The 18352-nt window shown below is 52.0% G+C and overlaps 1 protein-coding gene across 1 annotated transcript in view; it reads left to right on the forward strand.

Annotated features, from left to right (window-relative positions):
• The window catches only part of Col5a1 (collagen type V alpha 1 chain), a 152651-nt gene that overhangs the window by 120997 nt on the left and 13302 nt on the right, over positions 1–18352 (forward strand). The window contains 21 exon segments of the mRNA XM_050154925.1: positions 598–705; positions 2007–2060; positions 2946–2999; positions 3084–3191; positions 3956–4009; positions 4112–4219; positions 5458–5511; positions 6243–6350; positions 6876–6929; positions 7164–7217; positions 8541–8594; positions 9173–9226; positions 9760–9867; positions 9946–9999; positions 10092–10145; positions 11048–11155; positions 12537–12590; positions 13339–13374; positions 14749–14802; positions 16183–16438; positions 17214–17326. Coding sequence (XP_050010882.1) covers positions 598–705; positions 2007–2060; positions 2946–2999; positions 3084–3191; positions 3956–4009; positions 4112–4219; positions 5458–5511; positions 6243–6350; positions 6876–6929; positions 7164–7217; positions 8541–8594; positions 9173–9226; positions 9760–9867; positions 9946–9999; positions 10092–10145; positions 11048–11155; positions 12537–12590; positions 13339–13374; positions 14749–14802; positions 16183–16438; positions 17214–17326 — 1701 coding nt within the window.

The raw sequence follows: 18352 nt of genomic DNA on the forward strand, positions 1-18352 counted from the left end.
TCGTGGTCCAGAGGTTTTGGTTCATGGCTGGCTCCATTACTGTGGGTCTGTAGTGGGACAGAACATATGGTGAAGGACATGATGCTGGATCAGAGCTGCTCACCTTATGGCAGCCAGGAAGGTGGGGGAGGGGAAGGGCAGGGGAATCTTTTTCTCCAGAACAGTTGCAGTGACCTACTTTTCCAAATGAGGTCCAGCCTCCTCGGATTTCCACAGCACCCCCAGATAGAACCAAATCTCACCATTGCATGTTCAAACCACAGCACTAACTGTGCCTCAGTTTCCTCATCTCTAAGGAGTCCTCTAAACAGCTCCCTGTTCCCATTAGAACAACTCAGGCTGGACTCTGTGGGACTGGATTTAATGAGATTTTCCTCTACGTGGCATTCTGAGTGTGGCTCTGGTGCGGCAATTAACCAGCCATCCACAGTTCAGAACTGGGCAAAATCACCTCCACTCCCCTGGATGGCACGTTAGGACCATTCACACACACACCCAGCTTCCTGCCCCAGGGCCTTTCTCCAGGGTGAGGAGCGGTGCTGGCACCATGTTCCCAATATCAAGCTGTATTGAGTCTGAATTGCCTGTCTTCTCTAGGGCGAGAAAGGTCCGCAAGGCCCAGCTGGCCGCGATGGCCTCCAAGGTCCCGTGGGGCTCCCTGGTCCAGCTGGCCCCGTGGGTCCTCCTGGAGAGGATGGAGATAAGGTACGGAGAAGTAGGAATGTGTGTGGCCCGTCAGGCAACAAGTATAAGGGCAGTGTGTTAAACAGCATCATATATGATACAGAGGGCTCAGCCGGCAGAGCGGTGCTGTGCACCTTCAGACTAGGCACGAGGGGATGATTTTAAAGCAGCACACAAATAAATGGCAATAAATAAGACCTGTAGCATGTGTCAGGAGCCTGGAAAGCCTGAGATGTGTGCAGGTCGTCACCAGAGCTGAAGCCCTTTCAGACGGGGACCGTGTGGGGCTGGATTTAATGAGGTTTTACGCTGTGTATATCTTTAAGTGTCTTCTCTTGAATGATCGAGGCTCTGTTTTTATTGCTCTTTCTGATGCCGTTATCGAGGAGCCTGGGTTTTATACTTCATTAAGGAAAGAGTGTGTGGCTGAGCTCTTCAGCCTCGCTCTCCATTCGTCAGAGCTCTCCGGTGATATCGCTGAATTTCTCACCTCTACGTGGAGGACATCTTAGTCTTATGTCTCCGTGTGGGGGGCGGTCCAACGAAGCACCAGAGAGGATCGTAGGCTACCACATCACCATGTGTACTAACACCTTTGCAATAATCTGAGGATCATAAAGGAAATCGAGGAGCTGGCGAGCTGGTTCATCAGTAAAGCGCTTGCCTTGCTAGCGTTAGAACTGAGTTCGACTCCCCAAACCCGTGTTTAGAAAACCCAGTGTGGTAGTGTGTCTATAATCTCGGAACCTGGGAGGCGAGACAGGAAGAACCCTGGGGCTCTCTGGCTGGCCATCCTAGCTGATGGAGGCAAGTTCAAGGCCAGTGAGAAACCTGTCTCAAAAAGGAGCAGATAAAACATAGGGGACAGACAGCAGAGATGGCTCAGTGATTAGAGCATGACGGCTCTTATAGAGGACCGAGGTTCAGTTCCCAGCATCCACATGGCTGCTCACAACTGCCTGCAACTCCAGTTCAAAGGGATTCAACACCCTCTTCTGGCCTCCTCAGAGTGCCTGCATCCAGTGCACAGAGATATATTCAGGCTATGTGCACAGACACACACACATGAATGTGTACCTGCACACGCGAGTGAGCACACACACACACACACGCATGCACGCACACACGCACGAACACTTAGGTATATAAAGACATCAAAATCAGAAAGGAAAACAAATTCACATACGGGGCTACTTTCTGTTGGAAAATCTCGGGACCATGTAGAGAGCAACTGTTGTTAGTCTCCAAGAAAGAATGCCCATGGGACCAAGAAGGGCACGTCCAGCCACTGGACTAACAACATCCTTCCTGTCCATCCCCAGGGAGAGATCGGGGAGCCTGGGCAGAAAGGAAGCAAGGGGGACAAAGGCGAGCAGGTAAGAGTGAGAGCGTGCTGAGGTGGCTGCTGAGAGCAGAATGACCCTGTGTTCATGCTCCGTGATCCCAACACTGCAAACTCCCGGGTCACACCAGTTGCATTGCGTTCCTGAGACTATCCTGTGTGCATGTGTGTTCAGGCATGTGAGAGACTCTCTTGGTGCAAAGCATGACCAGCCATGTGTCTGCCTGGGGGCTCATCTCTGAGGACCACAGAGCCCTGCAGAGGCAAAGCATCCATTGTTCCTTGTCTTTCATACATTTGGAGGTGCTGGGTTGTGGGTGCCGTAGCGCCCCCCATCTCCCACACCAGCCCCCTCCAGCGCCATGAACTCCTTCCAAACTGGAGACTCCCCTAAGCCTCAGACTGGTGCCAGTGCCATTGCTCCTGAGGTGACGTCACCAGGCGTCAGTACTGGCATCTGGCTGTCTGTTCCAGCTGGCTTTTCTCTCTCTCTGTTCCTGAGCCCATGATGATAAGTGCTTGAGGACAGCATGCAAGCAAGGATCATGGTGGAGTCCCTCCCTAGCTCAGCACTTAGGAGCTTTGAGACCTCTGATCCTTGTTGTCTGTGGGGGTCTCTTCTGCCACAACAGGGCATGTGGGGATCGCTGGGAGGACACTGAGTGACCTGCCCGGCTTCTGTAACCCATAGCAACCTGATCTAGTTGAATTGAGAGTCTTGTCCACTTCTCAGAACCTACAACTGGCTTGTGCCATAATGCTAATCATTAGTGTCCCTCTGATGACTGGCACATTTGGGGACTAACTCTCATTCATAAGTCACATCCTGCTCACCCAGCCGGTTCTGGAGACAGAATCGACCTACCACTGGACTCGTCTGCGATTCCAAAATAATTATGTCTCTGTTTGACCCCTACAGGGTCCTCCTGGACCTACGGGTCCTCAAGGCCCCATCGGGCAGCCAGGTCCCTCGGTGAGTATCTGTGTTGAATGACATAGCAAGGCCCGCCTCTCAAGCTGCTGTCCATCCTCACTCATGCTCACTTCTTTCCTCCAGGGAGCAGAAGGTGAGCCTGGCCCTCGCGGGCAACAAGGCCTGTTTGGACAGAAAGGAGATGAAGGTTCAAGAGGTTTCCCAGGACCACCGGGGCCAGTGGGATTACAGGTAACCATGGAGCTTCCCAGGAACCCACCCCACCCCGCCAAGAAGAGGTGTCAGTATCTTGCTGAGCCCACTCTTCCTGTCATTGTAAGAATGAGGAAAATGAGCCTCAGTAGTAGGGATAGGAAGTGCTGCCTGTTTCCCAGGAATGTGCACGCGCACGTGCATGCACACGCACAAGCACTCACACATGTTCACATCTGAGCAAACCACCTAGAAGTAACAGCCATCCCCCCCAGCCCACCACATTCATTGCCCTCTAGGTTACCTGTTTCTGCCCAGGGTGACTGACTCTACTGGATGTCCATAAAACCCCAAACTCACTGAGTGCTGTAAAGCGTACACCACCAGCCTTTCGTTTTATGTTATGGGCCACGTTGAAGGCCATTAAATATTCTTTGAACACAAGACTTTATTTTGGAAAACACAAATTTTAGTTAGTGGTGGTACTTGGCATATGGTGGGGACTTGATTTATCCGGAAGCTTCCCTGCTGCCGGCTCAATAGGTTTATTGTTTTATGGGAAGCTGCCGTAAGTGCTGGTGCCCATAAATCCTCCCATTCTCCTCTGATTGTATCCTTGGCTGTGTGAGCCCTGGAAGCAGGAAAACTCCTTCCGCGGAGGCAGACTCACGGAAGCACACTTGAGGGCCTTCAGGAAGCATCATGGGAGTGGCAATCAGAGCAGTGCCAATCATGGCCGTGGCACTCGTGAGAGCCATGAGCATCTCTCACAGAGTAGCACCTCACCAGTTTCCTGTCCACAGGGTTTGCCAGGACCTCCAGGAGAGAAGGGTGAGACAGGAGACGTGGGCCAGATGGTAAGTGGCTGGGCCATCGAGGCCCAGTAGGGCTCCCCTGGTTTACATTTTGGGGAAGGGTACATACATCTTGTCTTGTCCAATGGCCTTTCTTTCTCCCAGGGCCCTCCTGGTCCCCCGGGTCCCCGAGGACCCTCTGGAGCTCCAGGTGCTGATGGGCCACAAGGTCCTCCTGGCGGAATCGGCAACCCTGGTGCAGTGGGAGAAAAGGTGATGTCTGTTTGCTTATCACAGTGTCTGCCCCATAGCTCCCTGAGAAGTAGTGTGTTTGTGTGCACACACAGTCCCATGTGCCTGTGTGTGGATGCACTCGTGTATCTGTGTATGTGAGCACACATGCATGTACGCATGCATGTTTACACAGAGACACTCCCTTCACACTCATCTTGAAACCTAAAAGTAGATGCATGACCTCAAGTCCAGAGCTCTGACAGTGGTCATTTGTAACAGCCATTTGCGAAATCCAAAGCAATAGCATGCTGGCTCTCCCACACCCCTCTTGCTCCCTTCCCCCCTACTCAGATCTCCTTCCGGACTGAGCTTGCTGTGACCGCCTCTTCCCAGTTCTGCTTTCTCACAGCCAGGGCCTTGTCATTCCTGAAGGTTAGGGCCTGGCCCTTGAGGCTGACTGGGCATGGTTAGCCCAAGCATGTGGGCATGGATATGTGTGGATGTGTGCATGCATGCTTGTGAATACACACGTGTGTATGAACCGTGATGGTCTCGGTGTGAGACTGAGCTCCACAGGATACTGGGAGGATGGCTTTAGGAGGCCATCTTGGGCCTTGAGAGGGCTAGAAGCCTCCGGCCTGCCCTTCCTGGGGCTTGCTCCTGATGCAAGGCCTTATGCTCGGGACAGGCTGGTTTGTTTTTGTTCTTTATGAAAAGAAAGGGAGAGAAAAGTGGGTGTGGGTTAGAGGCACTGCTGTCTCCTCCCCACTGCCTCACCCCTGCACGGCCTTTGCTGGCCACCATCTCACAGGCCCTTCCTTTCTGCCTCAGTACTGAAGGAGAATACACTGGGTCTCTCGCGTCTACCCGGTTTTCCCCCCTGTGTTAGCTTCTTTCCTCACCGCTGTGACAAAATCCCTGAGAAAATACCTTAAAGGCTGGTGGCCCGTGCGTGAGGAGGCTGCTCACATGTGTCAGGACTCAGAGCACTTGCTTGGGACAGCCTTGAGTTGGTGTCCCTTGTGATCTGCACAGTGCTCCGACACCCCTGTCCACACACATCTCTCTCATGCCTCTCCCATTCCTTCTTCCGCATTGGCTTCCCAGTGCACTCCTGTGAGCTATCTGGAGGCAATAACCCTGACCCCACAGAGTTCCCGGACTCTGGTGCCCATGGATAGGCAGGCAGAATGGGGCAGTTGGGCAGGTGCTGCCAGATGGCCCATCCCTTATCACCATTGGTGAGGGAACCTTCCAACACTGTCTTGTCTTCTCAGGGGGAGCCTGGTGAAGCTGGAGAGCCTGGTCTTCCAGGAGAAGGAGGCCCCCCGGTGAGTGTGGCCCTGGAGGAGCAGTAGGATGTGCCTAGTGGGAACATTGACAAAACATTGGAGCAGAAGCTTCATTCTTGCCTCAGTTTCCCCTCCCATGAAATGGGAGTCATGGCCCTGCTTCGTCAAACAACGGAATTATGATGGGAAGGACTGGCATCTTGTGGGGGCTGAGCTTGTGTCCATGCATGTGTACAGACGTGGGGCTGAGCACACATGTGTGTACATGTGCAGACCGCAACAATGACCTCACAATCATGGCCGCCAGTAACTGCCATCTGTGGTACATAGACCCTTTCATGGGTTGCTGTGGTATGAGCGTAGCCATTCTGTTAACTCAGCTAGCCTAGGCCTCTGAAGGTTGGGTATGGTCACTGAGAGGACATCCTCAGAGTAGCTTTGGACCTAGGAAGCATCTTGGGGGACTGAGGTGTCTCAGTTTCACACTGTTTCCTGTGCCTGAACTATGGGACTCCCTCACTGCCTTTCATCAGATCAGGAATCAGCCTTTACCTAGAGCTGAGGTTTTAGAAGGCCAGGGCTCTTTGCTTGCCTGGTGGTACACATGGGGTTGCTATGGAGAATTAGAGGCAAGAACAGTACCATCCCCATCCTGGAGCACAGGGATGCTGAGAGGGGGCTGCCCGCGAGATGCAGCAATGAGTCCATGGATGGCCCATTCCAGGCCAGCGCCTTTCAGGCTCTGAGAACTGAGCTGTCTTCCTCTCTAGGGACCTAAAGGAGAAAGAGGGGAGAAGGGAGAAGCTGGCCCCTCTGGTGCTGCCGGACCCCCTGGACCCAAAGGCCCTCCTGGAGATGATGGTCCCAAAGGCAGCCCTGTAAGTAACGCTAGATGCTGTGGTGTCTGGGCAGCGTTTGTTCTGAGTCCCTGTAGTGCCTGCACTGGGTGCTCCCTGACCTAGGAACAGCTGTACGAACACTATGTGTCGGAAGGGCAATTCTGTCTACCCTAGAGGTTTCCACAACAGCTACTGATGAAGCAGCAAGAGGGAGGCGGGGAGGCCTGGGACAGAAGCAGCAGCCAGTGGGGCTCCTGATGGAAGGCCTTCCGGCTCAGGATGCTGCTTTTCCCTGATGGCCCCAATTTTGCATCAGAAGTTGAAGGGGCCACCAAAGTGGATGTGTGGGTAGGGCACCTGCCCTCACTAGGCTCAAAAGAGCAGAAAGCTGCTGCTCCATACCTGCCTCCTGGGTGGGTTTGCACTTAAGTGGACTCTTCAGGATAGGGGCCTCCCGATCAAAAGTGCTAGAGGGGTTGGTACTGTCCCTTGTCCTGAAACCTGGGTGGTAGTGGGCCATGCAGGGTGTGTCAGGCTGCTGATAGTTTCATTCTCTTTTCTCAGGGCCCTGTGGGCTTTCCCGGAGACCCTGGTCCCCCTGGAGAGCCAGGCCCTGCAGTAAGTGTTCATCCCATTCCTGCTACCTCTTTCTATCCCTAATTTGTTCTTTCTCTGTTTCTGCCCTTCTACCGGGTTCTCTAGGCCACAGCACCCCTCCAGGTTATCCCTGTTCCAATGCCCAACTTTTGGGCACAGTAGGTGCATTTGGGTTTGGGAAAGGATCTGAGAACACACTAGAGCTGGAGGGTGAACTTGATCTATCCAGTGGAAGCAATGTTCTTATTCTCACAGGGTCAAGATGGTCCACCTGGAGACAAAGGGGATGATGGTGAAACTGGACAGACGGTGAGTTGTGGTCTGATGGCTTCCTGGTAGGACCATCCCTGCATTCTTAGGTCTTTATGAGAAGCCCAAACTTAGGTCCCTCTTGACTGTGGCCAGAGCTTAGGATCCCCGGGACCTAATGAAGGCTGGGACCCTTCCTCCAAAGGAAAGATGCATATGTGGTCCCACCAGGGGACCTGCCCAAAGTCTAAGGTCTATGTGAAGTGTCCTGGTCTCACCCTGAATGTCAGTCAAAGCTTCCCAACAGGTGTCCAATGTCCCTATGACTGAGGCCACTTGGTCTTGAGCAGCTGTTTTGATGCAAGGTGGTCTCTTTGACGTGGGACCAGGTGACCCCTTCAGGTCCCTTGGCTGGACTGTGCTAGACCCAGAGGTCTCTCCAGCCTACCCCCAAGGTGGGGCCAGCTCCTAGGAATGACTGACTCTCTAGGTCTTTTTGCTGCTGGTGGGATAATGTTAAAAGCTGGGTGAATTAAAACAAGACAAATGTGTTTGACTCAGGGTGGTAGAGGCTAGGAAGTCAAGATAGAGGGACCCGATCAGGTAGGGTGTCTTGCCGTGGCTTAGCAAGGTAAGAACAGATATGGTGGCTCGTGCTCTGATTCCAGCACTCAGGAAACTGAGGCAGGATGATTGCTATAAGTTTGAGGCTGTGTGGTCTGAATAATGAGTTCGATGTCAGCCTCGGTTTCAGAGTAAGATCCCGTCTCAAATAATAACATAGTGGATGCCATCCTGACCTGATGGGGAGGGAGAGGTAGGCTTAATCAGCCTTTTAGAATGAGCTCATTTCTGTGATTGTGGTGTAGACTATGCATACACACATGACCTGAGCACCAGGCCCCTCCTCTCAACACCAGCACAAGGGCAATCTGATATGAGCTGACCCAAGGAAGGGCGAAGACTTGTATTGTTGATCTGAGACAGGCAGCAATGGAAGTGAAAGGCTGGGGGCACAGACTGTGAGCCAGACGTGTTGTGACATGCCCCTTTTCCCATACCCACTGCATTGGGTTTCTGCTTGGTCCTTCTGCAAGTGAGACGTAGGTGATGACATGGTGGAAACCAGACTTCCAGGGTGTTAGACTCAAGCACGCCCCAGGGGGTCTCTTTGTTCCAGATACAACAGCCGTGGGCTAGGAGTTGGAGTCCCTGAGTGCCACCAGCAGGGAATGGGACTTGCTATACTCACACCAGAGCGGGGCCATGCAGGGCTAGCCACAGAAAGGACTGAATCGCCAAGTGTTTTCTCGGCTGTGGCAGCACGGCCCTGTGTCCTGACGTGACAGACTTCTGATGCTCTGTGTTCTTTTCCCCAACCAGGGATCCCCAGGTCCTACTGGTGAACCCGGTCCATCCGGACCTCCAGGAAAAAGGGTAAGTCCTTCTGCCCTCTGCTCCCCTCTCACTGGCTGCTTCCTGCCCCTGGTGCCCCACGTGGCCCAGAAGAGGGCACACGGATATCTGAAATGTGGAGCACGTTCATCGGGTCACAGATCAGTGGGGAGACACAGCTGGGTGGAGCAACCTCAGAGGAAGCAAAGTTTAGACCAGGAGTGTTTAGGATGGCCAGTGACTGACGTGTGTGTTCTGCCACCATGGGAGAGAAAATTCTCAAGAGCTGCACTTTCCTTGTACATAGACAAGCCTATCTGAAGGAAGGAGAGTCAAGATAAGGAACAGATGTCTGTACTGTGTCACAGGATGCCTGGACTGTGGCGGCTGAGCCACAGAGTGTACAGGCAGGAGAGGTCTTTCTATACACAAGGCATTTAGGGCTTCTGTAGACCCACCAGAGCTTTGCAGGTTTCTGGAGTCTTAGGATCACATATGGGGGTCTGAATCTTCATTGGAGAGTGGTCCAGGGCAGCCTCACACCCTGTTGCTCTACCTGTAGTCTAGGCCTGGTCTTCAAACTCAGCACTCAAGTCTTAGTTGTTCTATTGTTTTTCTAGGGTCCTCCAGGCCCTGCGGGCCCCGAAGGAAGACAAGGAGAGAAAGGAGCTAAGGTAAGTTACCCTGGTGGCTGTGACCTCTGTGGGTCTAAAGGAGGTTGGGGCAATGGCAGAATGCAGTCTGAGGACAGAGGAGCCATGGAGGCAGAGGGGGGGAATAAAGAAGCAGAGGAAGGAGGCAAATAGAGCCAGGATGAGGTCACACCTAGTCTCTGACCTGTGACAGAGCAGAAGACAGTGTACACAGGAAGTGGGGCCTTAAGAGAATAGGATGGGCATTACCTGAGTGGTACATGTGGTGTTCAGGACTGGAACACCCAGCTACTCTTGAGTGGGGTGACCTGCACGCCTAGATGGGAACATTTGTCATCTCTGAGACTTAGTGAGCTCCGCATATGGGTGTCATGTGGCTAGGCACCTGGTGGGTGACCTGCTGTGATGGTTACCACAGTCAGCAGGAGTCATGGAGCCGCTGTTAACAGGATGGAGCGTGGGCCAAGTCAGCTTCCACGTAGGACACATGGGGGCATCTCTTCAGCACCCTGGGGGCCTCTGAATATCTGCATCCTCCTGCATCCTCTAAACAGGGAGAAGCCGGTTTAGAAGGCCCTCCTGGGAAGACTGGTCCTATTGGCCCCCAAGGGGCCCCTGGGAAGCCTGGCCCTGATGGTCTTCGAGGGATCCCTGGTCCTGTGGTAAGTGGCCTAGCAAGCATAGGAGGAGAGACAGGTGATGATGGGGGCACCTAATCACAACAAGGGACTCTGTTTCAGGGTGAACAAGGCCTCCCAGGATCCCCAGGCCCTGATGGTCCCCCTGGCCCTTTGGTGAGTAGCATGAAATGCCAGTGTTTTCTGTATGGGCCAGGCACTGGAAACCCTTGGGACAAGGACACTGACTCCTCTCCCTTCCCCTACAGGGCCCTCCAGGACTCCCTGGACTCAAAGGAGACTCTGGTCCCAAAGGCGAAAAGGTGAGCTAAGGCTTAGGGGACTCCAATATTGCCATAGCAACACCATCAACTCATCCATAGGAATTACTGACCTACCACCAAGTACCTGCTGTGACTGTTGCAGGACCTGGAGGTAGATTGACGGGAGGAGGAATACACCCAGGGCTTTGAGACTCATGCCTATAGCAAGGTGTCCTAGAAGCCCCAGAATTGACAAGAACCTTCTAGAAGCCCCGAGCGTCATTAACTGGTGGCGTCTTTTCTCCTCCTCACGTTGATTTATTTGTGAATAAATGGGCTCATAAGACAAGCAGCTGTCCATAGAGAAGACAGCAAGGAATACCCTTTTCTACTTTGAGATCCTTCACCAACATAATGGAAGCTAGCAGCCCTGCCAGAACATTCTAGAAACTCGTGTGAAACCAAAAGATGTATAGGGCAGATATGGCGGAGTTTTCTCTTAAAAGCTGTTTCAGTGACTATAATATCCTTAGCAGTGGGTGGTTTCAATTCAGGGTCAGTCTCAGGCCTTGTAGAAAGAGGATACATGTTTAAAGTAAGCAAACTATCCCTCAGGGAAATCCAGTGGCCTCTGGGTCTGAGGACCCCTATATGCTTCCTTTGGTCATTACCGGGGTCCAGTGCCAAGGATGGTGGTGGTCATCCAGTAGAGTTGAGCCCAGGGCCTCACTGCTCAGCCACACCCTGGTTCTCCCTGTGTGTTTCTTCAGATACGTTCCTTACCAGCAAGGGTCCATGAGGCCTCCCTTGTCGCCTGGCCTCTGCTTATTTTCAATCCTCGACATGTTGACGATAACACATTTCCCTGTGCTCTGGCCGTGTGCCAGGTCACCTGGCCCTCTGTGCGGTGGACTCGGGGCACCGGTAGCACGGATATCTGTCATACCTTTATTTTCTCACAGGGCCATCCAGGTTTGATTGGACTCATCGGACCTCCGGGTGAGCAGGGTGAAAAGGGTGACCGAGGACTCCCCGGCCCCCAGGGCTCGTCTGGTCCTAAAGGAGAACAGGTACATAGAGTAATTCACATCTCTAGAGCAGTTTCTAGCTTCCGGTGGAGCCTGGGAGGATGCCCTCATTGCCGTGGAATCTCAAATCTTGCTTTGCAGATGAGACCAATGGGGACTTGGACTTAGCTAGGTTCCCCAAGGTACAAGTTAGAACTTACCCCCAAGCCCAAGTCCTGGGTGGAGCAGAAGCTCCTTGGCATGATGACCCTCAGAATCAGAGGACCTGAGCAGTCAAATCCTTCCCCATCTTCACTAACTCACTGGGCAGAAGGTGATGGTGGACCGTCAGCCGCGTTCACTTGTGGAGAGAGGCAGAGCAATGGCCGCTAACATCCCTGCCTCCTCCTTGTCACAGATGCCCACTTCTGTCCTCAGACTTCCCCTGGATCCACTGTAGTGGGTTAGTTTGCAGTCTTGGTCAGCTAGGAGGAAACCCTAGCTGCATGTTGGTTTGTCTGTAGGAGGCAAAGTGGAGGAGACGCCCAAGCTGAAAATGGGTTAGTTTGTGTACGGCACAGAAGAAAAGACACGCGTGTTCACATGGGGAACCCCCCGTTCACTGTAATGGGACTCCCCTCTTTGTACCCACTCACATCTGGAGATCTTTGCTTACCCATGCCTTGGCCTGTCCCCGAATACAGCAGAATTTGGGGGTGACAGGAGCCTCTGGAGGCTGAACAAATGGTAGACATCCCTCTTTAGGTCATATTGAAAGTGAATGGCATCAGAGGAGACTCCGTGGAGCCCTGCCTCAGCCACTGTGGGCGGTTTTCTGCCTGCCAAGTGTCGCAAGGCTTCCGTGGCACTCACTATGTGGCTCTGTACATGAAGGTTCATTCACTTCTCCACACACAGTGTGGTCTTGGCCTTGTTACAGGGTAGAAGGTGTCTCCAGCGTGCAGGCTTGAGAAACACGGGACACACTAGAGACTCAGAGGCCAGGCCCTGTGAGCTAACAGTGCAGGGAGACACTTTCTTCTCTGTGAGGCTGGGCTGTCAACTGTGGCTGGACAGGCTAGACTCCTGGACACTTTCTGCTTTCCCCTGTCTCCTGTGGTAAGACCTGACACCATGAGCCGAGATATGTGGCCAAGCTGGGCAGGAGGCTGGATCAGGCTTTTCTGAGTTCCAGTGGTGTACAGTGGGGGTGGTGTCTTAATTTATAGTTCCTTCTGGCCCAGGGAGGGGCTGGGCCTGGGAACCTCAGCCTGTGGTTAGTGTTCTGGTGAATCAGTCTAATCCAGCGAGGAGGCATGAAGGCCCTCACCATGGAGTAAGTTCTAGAGTGGTTGACTACAGCTGCCTGCCAGGCTTCATTGTCACCTTCCTCAATCCCACCCCATCTAAAAGCTGGTAACCTGCATTTTCTGTTCCCTTCCAGGGCATCACTGGTCCCTCTGGTCCAATTGGACCTCGTGGGCCCCCTGGCCTGCCGGTATGTATCTAGGACAGGTGCAGGGGATGTAGGACCCAGTGGATACAAGGAGGGAAGCGAGATGGATGAGCCGGGCTAGAGAACCACAAAGAAGTCAGGAGAGATGGTTGAACTAGAATTTATTTGTATATAATGCAACACTGGGGTTCCAAGGCACAGGAGCAGGAGAGGGATTGCTGGTGCCCTGGGTGCCTTGCCAAAGGGGAAGGGAAGGGCAAACTTTAATGCCTGAACCCCATCCCAAAGAATGCAGGTCCTTCTGCAAACATCTGGGAAGAGGGGGGTAATGTCTTGGCTCTCCACTTCCTAATGCGCACGAGTCAGGCCATCTCAGTCCAGGCTTGAGAATAAGGGACCTGTCCTCTTCAACACCCTGGCCTAGGCCTCCTTGTGCTTCTCACATGCCATTCCCACATCCCTGAGCTCTGCCCTCTCTGACCTGTCTGTGTTAACTGGACCTTGGGTTCACATGGCCATGAATGTCCAGCAGCTGACTCTTTCCAGGCCCCTCAGGAGCCCAGACACTCCCTGACTCTTGATGCCTAAATGTCATTCCCAAGCTGAGCATTGTAGGCAGGGTGGCCTCTTAGCAGACACCCTCTGCCTTCTGGGGGGTGAGTGGCAGCCACCACCAGCTCTCCTCCTGCCCACCAGCCAGGCAAGTGCAGAGAGGACAGGCAAGTTCAGGGTTAGGGACAGGCCTGTGGGCCCCTCTATTTACTGACATTCTGACCTCTGCTCTCTGCAGGGCCCTCCAGGTCCCAAAGGTGCTAAAGGCTCTTCGGTAAGTGACTCTGCCTTGGTGAGGCCCATGATACCTGAGACTACCTTGGAGGTGGGAGAGGAGCCCTCTGGGAAGTGGGTCACCTGGATGCTCACCCGGGCCCATAGAGATCCTTTCCACCCCTCCCCTCTTCTTCATTATACTGTGTGTGGTTGGTATTCCTTGTTTTCTCTAGATTTCCCTTGGTGAAAAAATATGATTCTATCGCTCTATTGCTGGCTGCTTTTAAGTATTATTTTAATTGTAGCTGTTCCTGGGGTATTGTGGGAGAAAATAAAATGAGACGAGCTAGCTCTGCCAGGACCCTGCAACCTTTTTGCACTCTGGCTAGTGTAACAAACACGTGTATTTATCAGTCTCAGTGTGGCTTTCCACTGTGTGCATATGGCATGTCCTGACCAAACTGGAGTCGTTAGCGTTTCTGCATCTTTATTGTTACTCTGTGTTTGGAGCCCTCCAGCCTCTCTATATAGTCATGAAACCTAGCAGGCTAGGGTGTGCGTCAGTCCCCCACTGTGTTATAGAACACCATGCATATTCCTTCCGTGCAACCATGTTTCGTACCCATCATCCATCTTCCATCCTTCCAGTGTCCCGGTCCCCTCCCCTAACCTCAGCGATCACTATTCTATCATCTACTTTCTATCAACTGTTAATGTTCTAATTATTCTGCACTGTACTTCTGGTAATGCTGATTTCAGAGTGCCTCTAGTCGTCACCCCTCCCCCATGTGCCCACGCACAAGACAAGATGGCCTTTATGACTGAGCAGTACTCCTGTATGTATAAGATACATTCCCTTTTCACTGGCTGGAGCACCCAGGCTGATCCCATGTCTTAGCTATTCTGTCTTTTGTGTTCAGTGCGGCCACCATGGGGGGTGTGCGAGGGTCACACAGATACAGTGACTTTGTGTCCTTGTTCTACTCAGAAGTGGGACAGTGAGATGGTGTAGCATATCTACCTTGTTTTGTTTCCACCATAGCGGACTATTCTGTGTCCCCACCAGCAGTGTCCCGTCCTCTCTAGCACTTCTTTTAGTCTCTCTGATAAGGACCCTGCTGGAAGAGGTGGGATGGAGTCCTGATGGGAGCTGGGCTTACATTTCCCCCATGGCCCATGCAGCTGGCATGCTTCCATAAACCTGTTTGTTGGCATTTTCTTTTCTTTTTTTATACCTGTCTCCTGTCTTTCTGAATGAGCCCAGCCCAGCTCAGGCCAACACATCTGAGCTCTTTGCTCCCTGCTGTGGATGGTACCAGCCTCAGGAAGAGAAGTCTTACCTGCTTTGTCACTTTGTCCTGACCTCTCTGAAGCTGGTGGGTCCGTCAGATCACAGAAGGCCCCGTGACCAAGTTTATCACTTTCTCCACAGGGTCCCACTGGCCCGAAGGGCGAGGCAGGCCACCCAGGACTCCCTGGCCCACCTGTGAGTAGTCTGTGAAGTGTGGAGGGAGACTGAGGGAGTGTCTATTGTGGGGCTTGCTGTCTGAGATGCAGTGAAACTTGGATGGCATCCCCAGAGGCTGGTCCCTGGGGATGCAGAGGGGGCTGTCAATGTCACAGGCCTGTCCATGGAACTCATGGGCTGACTTATCCTGGGCAGGATTATTGGCCAGAGAGAGAGGGAATGTACATGTATGTTTGTGACTATGTAAGTGTGTCATATGACTGTACATGCTTATGTGTACCTAGTTATGTGTATATATTCATATTTATAAGTAATAACTTACGTCTGTATACATGTTTGTAAGTATGGGCTTGTGCATTTGTGTGTACCCTATACATATATGTGTAAATATGCATGTAAGTATAAGTGAATGCATGTTTCTCTATGCAGTATGCATGTGTGAACATGTACGCATAATATGTTTAGGTGTGTAAATATGTATTTATGTATATATTTCTCTTTGTATATGTGTACATGTGTTTATATGTATTATGAATGTTTATGTGTATGTGCATACAGGAACATGCATATGCATGCAAGTATGTATATTTTTGTCTGTGTATTGTATATGTACATATATGTGTGCGAACATGAATTTGTAAATGTGAATGTGTGAGTCTATTTTATATGTGTGAATATGTATGTACATATACAAGGTATGTTTGTGAACACAATATGTGTAGCTGTACATATGTATTTTGTGCATGTGTGTATGAACAAGAAATGTGTATTGTATATTTCTACATATATATTATATATGTGCTTATATGTATGTGTGAGCATGCATGCATATGTGTATATGTATTTATGTATATTGTACATTTGCGTTTGTCAGAGTTAGGGTTTCTATATGTAAGTGTGTATGAATATGCATGTGTGTTTCTTTATGTATGTATCGTGTATGTATGTGTATATATATGAATATGCATGTACGAACATGTAGATGTATAGATGTGTATATTATGTATATGTGTGAACATGAATGTATGTGTTTCTAAATGCATATTATACATGAACAAGAATGTATAAACATTCAGGCATGTTTCCATATGAGTATTATGCATGTGTGTTGTATGACAGAACATGCAAAGCTAAGGCCTTGAGCCACTAAATTCTGGAGAAGAGCAGGGCCTTGGGCTCAGGGGAGAAAGGCGCTTAGCCTGGGCAAGTGGATCAGCATGGATTATTCAGGATACAGGAAGGAGTGAGCAAGCAGTGTGACCTGGCAGCTGTCCTTCCAACCTAGCATACAGAGCCTGAGAGACCCAGATTCCTGGCTCAGGATCTTCTTAACTCTGCCCTTGGGACAGGGCCATCCTTGTCCACTCCCATCCATGACTACTTTCTTCTGCACCCCAGGGCCCTCCAGGGGAGGTCATCCAGCCCCTGCCAATGCAGGCATCCCGGACTCGGCGGAACATCGATGCTAGCCAGCTCCTGGACGATGGGGCTGGGGAGAGCTATGTGGACTACGCAGATGGCATGGAGGAGATCTTCGGCTCCCTGAACTCCCTGAAGCAGGAGATTGAGCAGATGAAGCGGCCACTGGGCACACAGCAGAACCCTGCCCGTACCTGCAAGGACCTACAGCTCTGCCATCCTGATTTCCCAGATGGTGAGGGAGGGCCACAGTGGGAGTCTAGGCCAGTCAGAGCCACTCCTCACTTACTCCCCGTCCGTGGGAGGAGGCATAGGCTAGACCCTCATCAGAGAGGGAGGTGACACAGTCAGGGGAGGCCGGACGGGCTGAGCACCAAGGCTTCAAGGCTGCTTTACTCTGAGCCTCATTGCTCCTGATCTGTAAAATGGGCACAGAAACATGCCTCATGGTGGTAAATGGACAATGTATAAAATGCCTTTGGCCTGGCACTTAGCTGACCCTGAAGGCGGCTTGATGTCAGGATGTGCGATGCTTGGGAAAGCGGGTTTTAAACACCAGCAGAACCATGGGGCTTCATCCTCACCCTTTTCAAACCAAGGGCCTCTTGAGCAGCAAACCAAATCCAGCTTGTCTTCCCCCAGTAAGTAGGAACATAGCTCCTGCAAGATGTGAGGGGTGTCTGTTTCCAGTACATTCTGACTCCACACTTGTGTGAATTTCCAGGTTTGTTTCAGGACATTCTTTGCCCTTCTGTCGCCCACCCATCAAGGTCAGCAGACGTACACGGTGTGCTGCATGCCCCGGCTCTGTTCTTGTGAGCAGGGCTGTCTGCTACTCTATATGCTCCCCACAGGAGAAGGGAAGCACTCTGAGATGAGGAAGGAAGGCTGTATGGGTGACTTTATGGCCCTGGCTGGGCATTAAACAGCCAGACTGAAATGTTGCGGTGGTTTCCGCCGCTGTCTGGAGAGCCATTCTCATGAATCTGCCTCCCTGTCTCTGAAACCAGGTGAATACTGGGTCGATCCCAACCAGGGGTGCTCTAGGGACTCCTTCAAAGTCTACTGCAATTTCACAGCCGGAGGGTCCACGTGTGTCTTCCCTGACAAGAAGTCTGAGGGGGTGAGTACTCACGTCAACCGCTTGCTTCCAGTCCAGCCAGGGCTTCCATATTTCCTGTGTGTATGCAGCTTTAGGGCTAAAAGTCAGAGACCAATCAGTTTTGGAACCCAAGAGCATTCTTCCGGAAGTCACTCTTAAGAGGTCCTGAGATGAGATATTTCAGGTAAGTGGTGGCAGGTGCAGCCTAGGTCCCAGCAAGTGGGAGAAAGGCTGCCCTGAGGGTATCCCTCCAGCCTACCTGGGGCTCTCAGAAGCACCACAACCCAGACCAACCTAAAGCTTTGGGGACAAGTGTGATGATGAACCCAAGACATCTAGAGGATGCTGTGCCTAAACCGAGAGTGCCAACATATTTCTGTGGAATTTGTCCCAGTCCTCTCAGGTGCCAGACAGGGGTATGTGTGAAGAATCTGTGGGCAGATAGCGGGTTCTGACTCAGGAGATTTTGTGGGAGATCAGTTAGTCACCCCTGTGGCCTTTCAGGAGCTCAGTCCTGTAGGTAGGAATTTATGTGCAAGTGATGGGTATGTAAATTATATGGGGGACTCTGTGGCAAAGGCGACTCTGGCCTAGAACAGGCAGGAATAGGATGAGCCTTTTTCATAATCTGAGGATATGACCGTGACCCCAACTTCAGGGTCCCTCCACCTGGCTTGGGATGGCTCATAGCTTTCCCATGCCATTTTCTGGATGCCACAGCAGGTGTGCACGTATTCCACACCCCAGCCTCCTGTAACCCTGTCACCTGGGGAGTGAGTTCCTGATGGAGGGAGCATAAGGGCTCCCTGGGGCTTCCATCCCCTCCCTAAACCACACCATAAAAGTGGCAAGCACCAGCATGCCCTTGGGCCACACTCAGCTGGTGGCAGCAGGATCAGAGCAGGGGTGAGAGATTCATAGGCATGACATCCATCCGTCCCTCCTGCATCCTGGATTCCTTGGCTCCCAGAGACAAGCCAGGGCTTAGCAGAGGTCTGAGACCTGAGCACCTACTCTATGGATCTTGGATTCCTCCATCTGGCCAGA

Source organism: Alexandromys fortis, unplaced genomic scaffold (genome assembly GCF_014885135.2).
Source record: "Alexandromys fortis isolate MF-2015 unplaced genomic scaffold, M_Fortis_MF-2015_v1.1 scaffold_72, whole genome shotgun sequence".
Classification (NCBI taxonomy): Eukaryota; Metazoa; Chordata; class Mammalia; order Rodentia; family Cricetidae; genus Alexandromys; species Alexandromys fortis.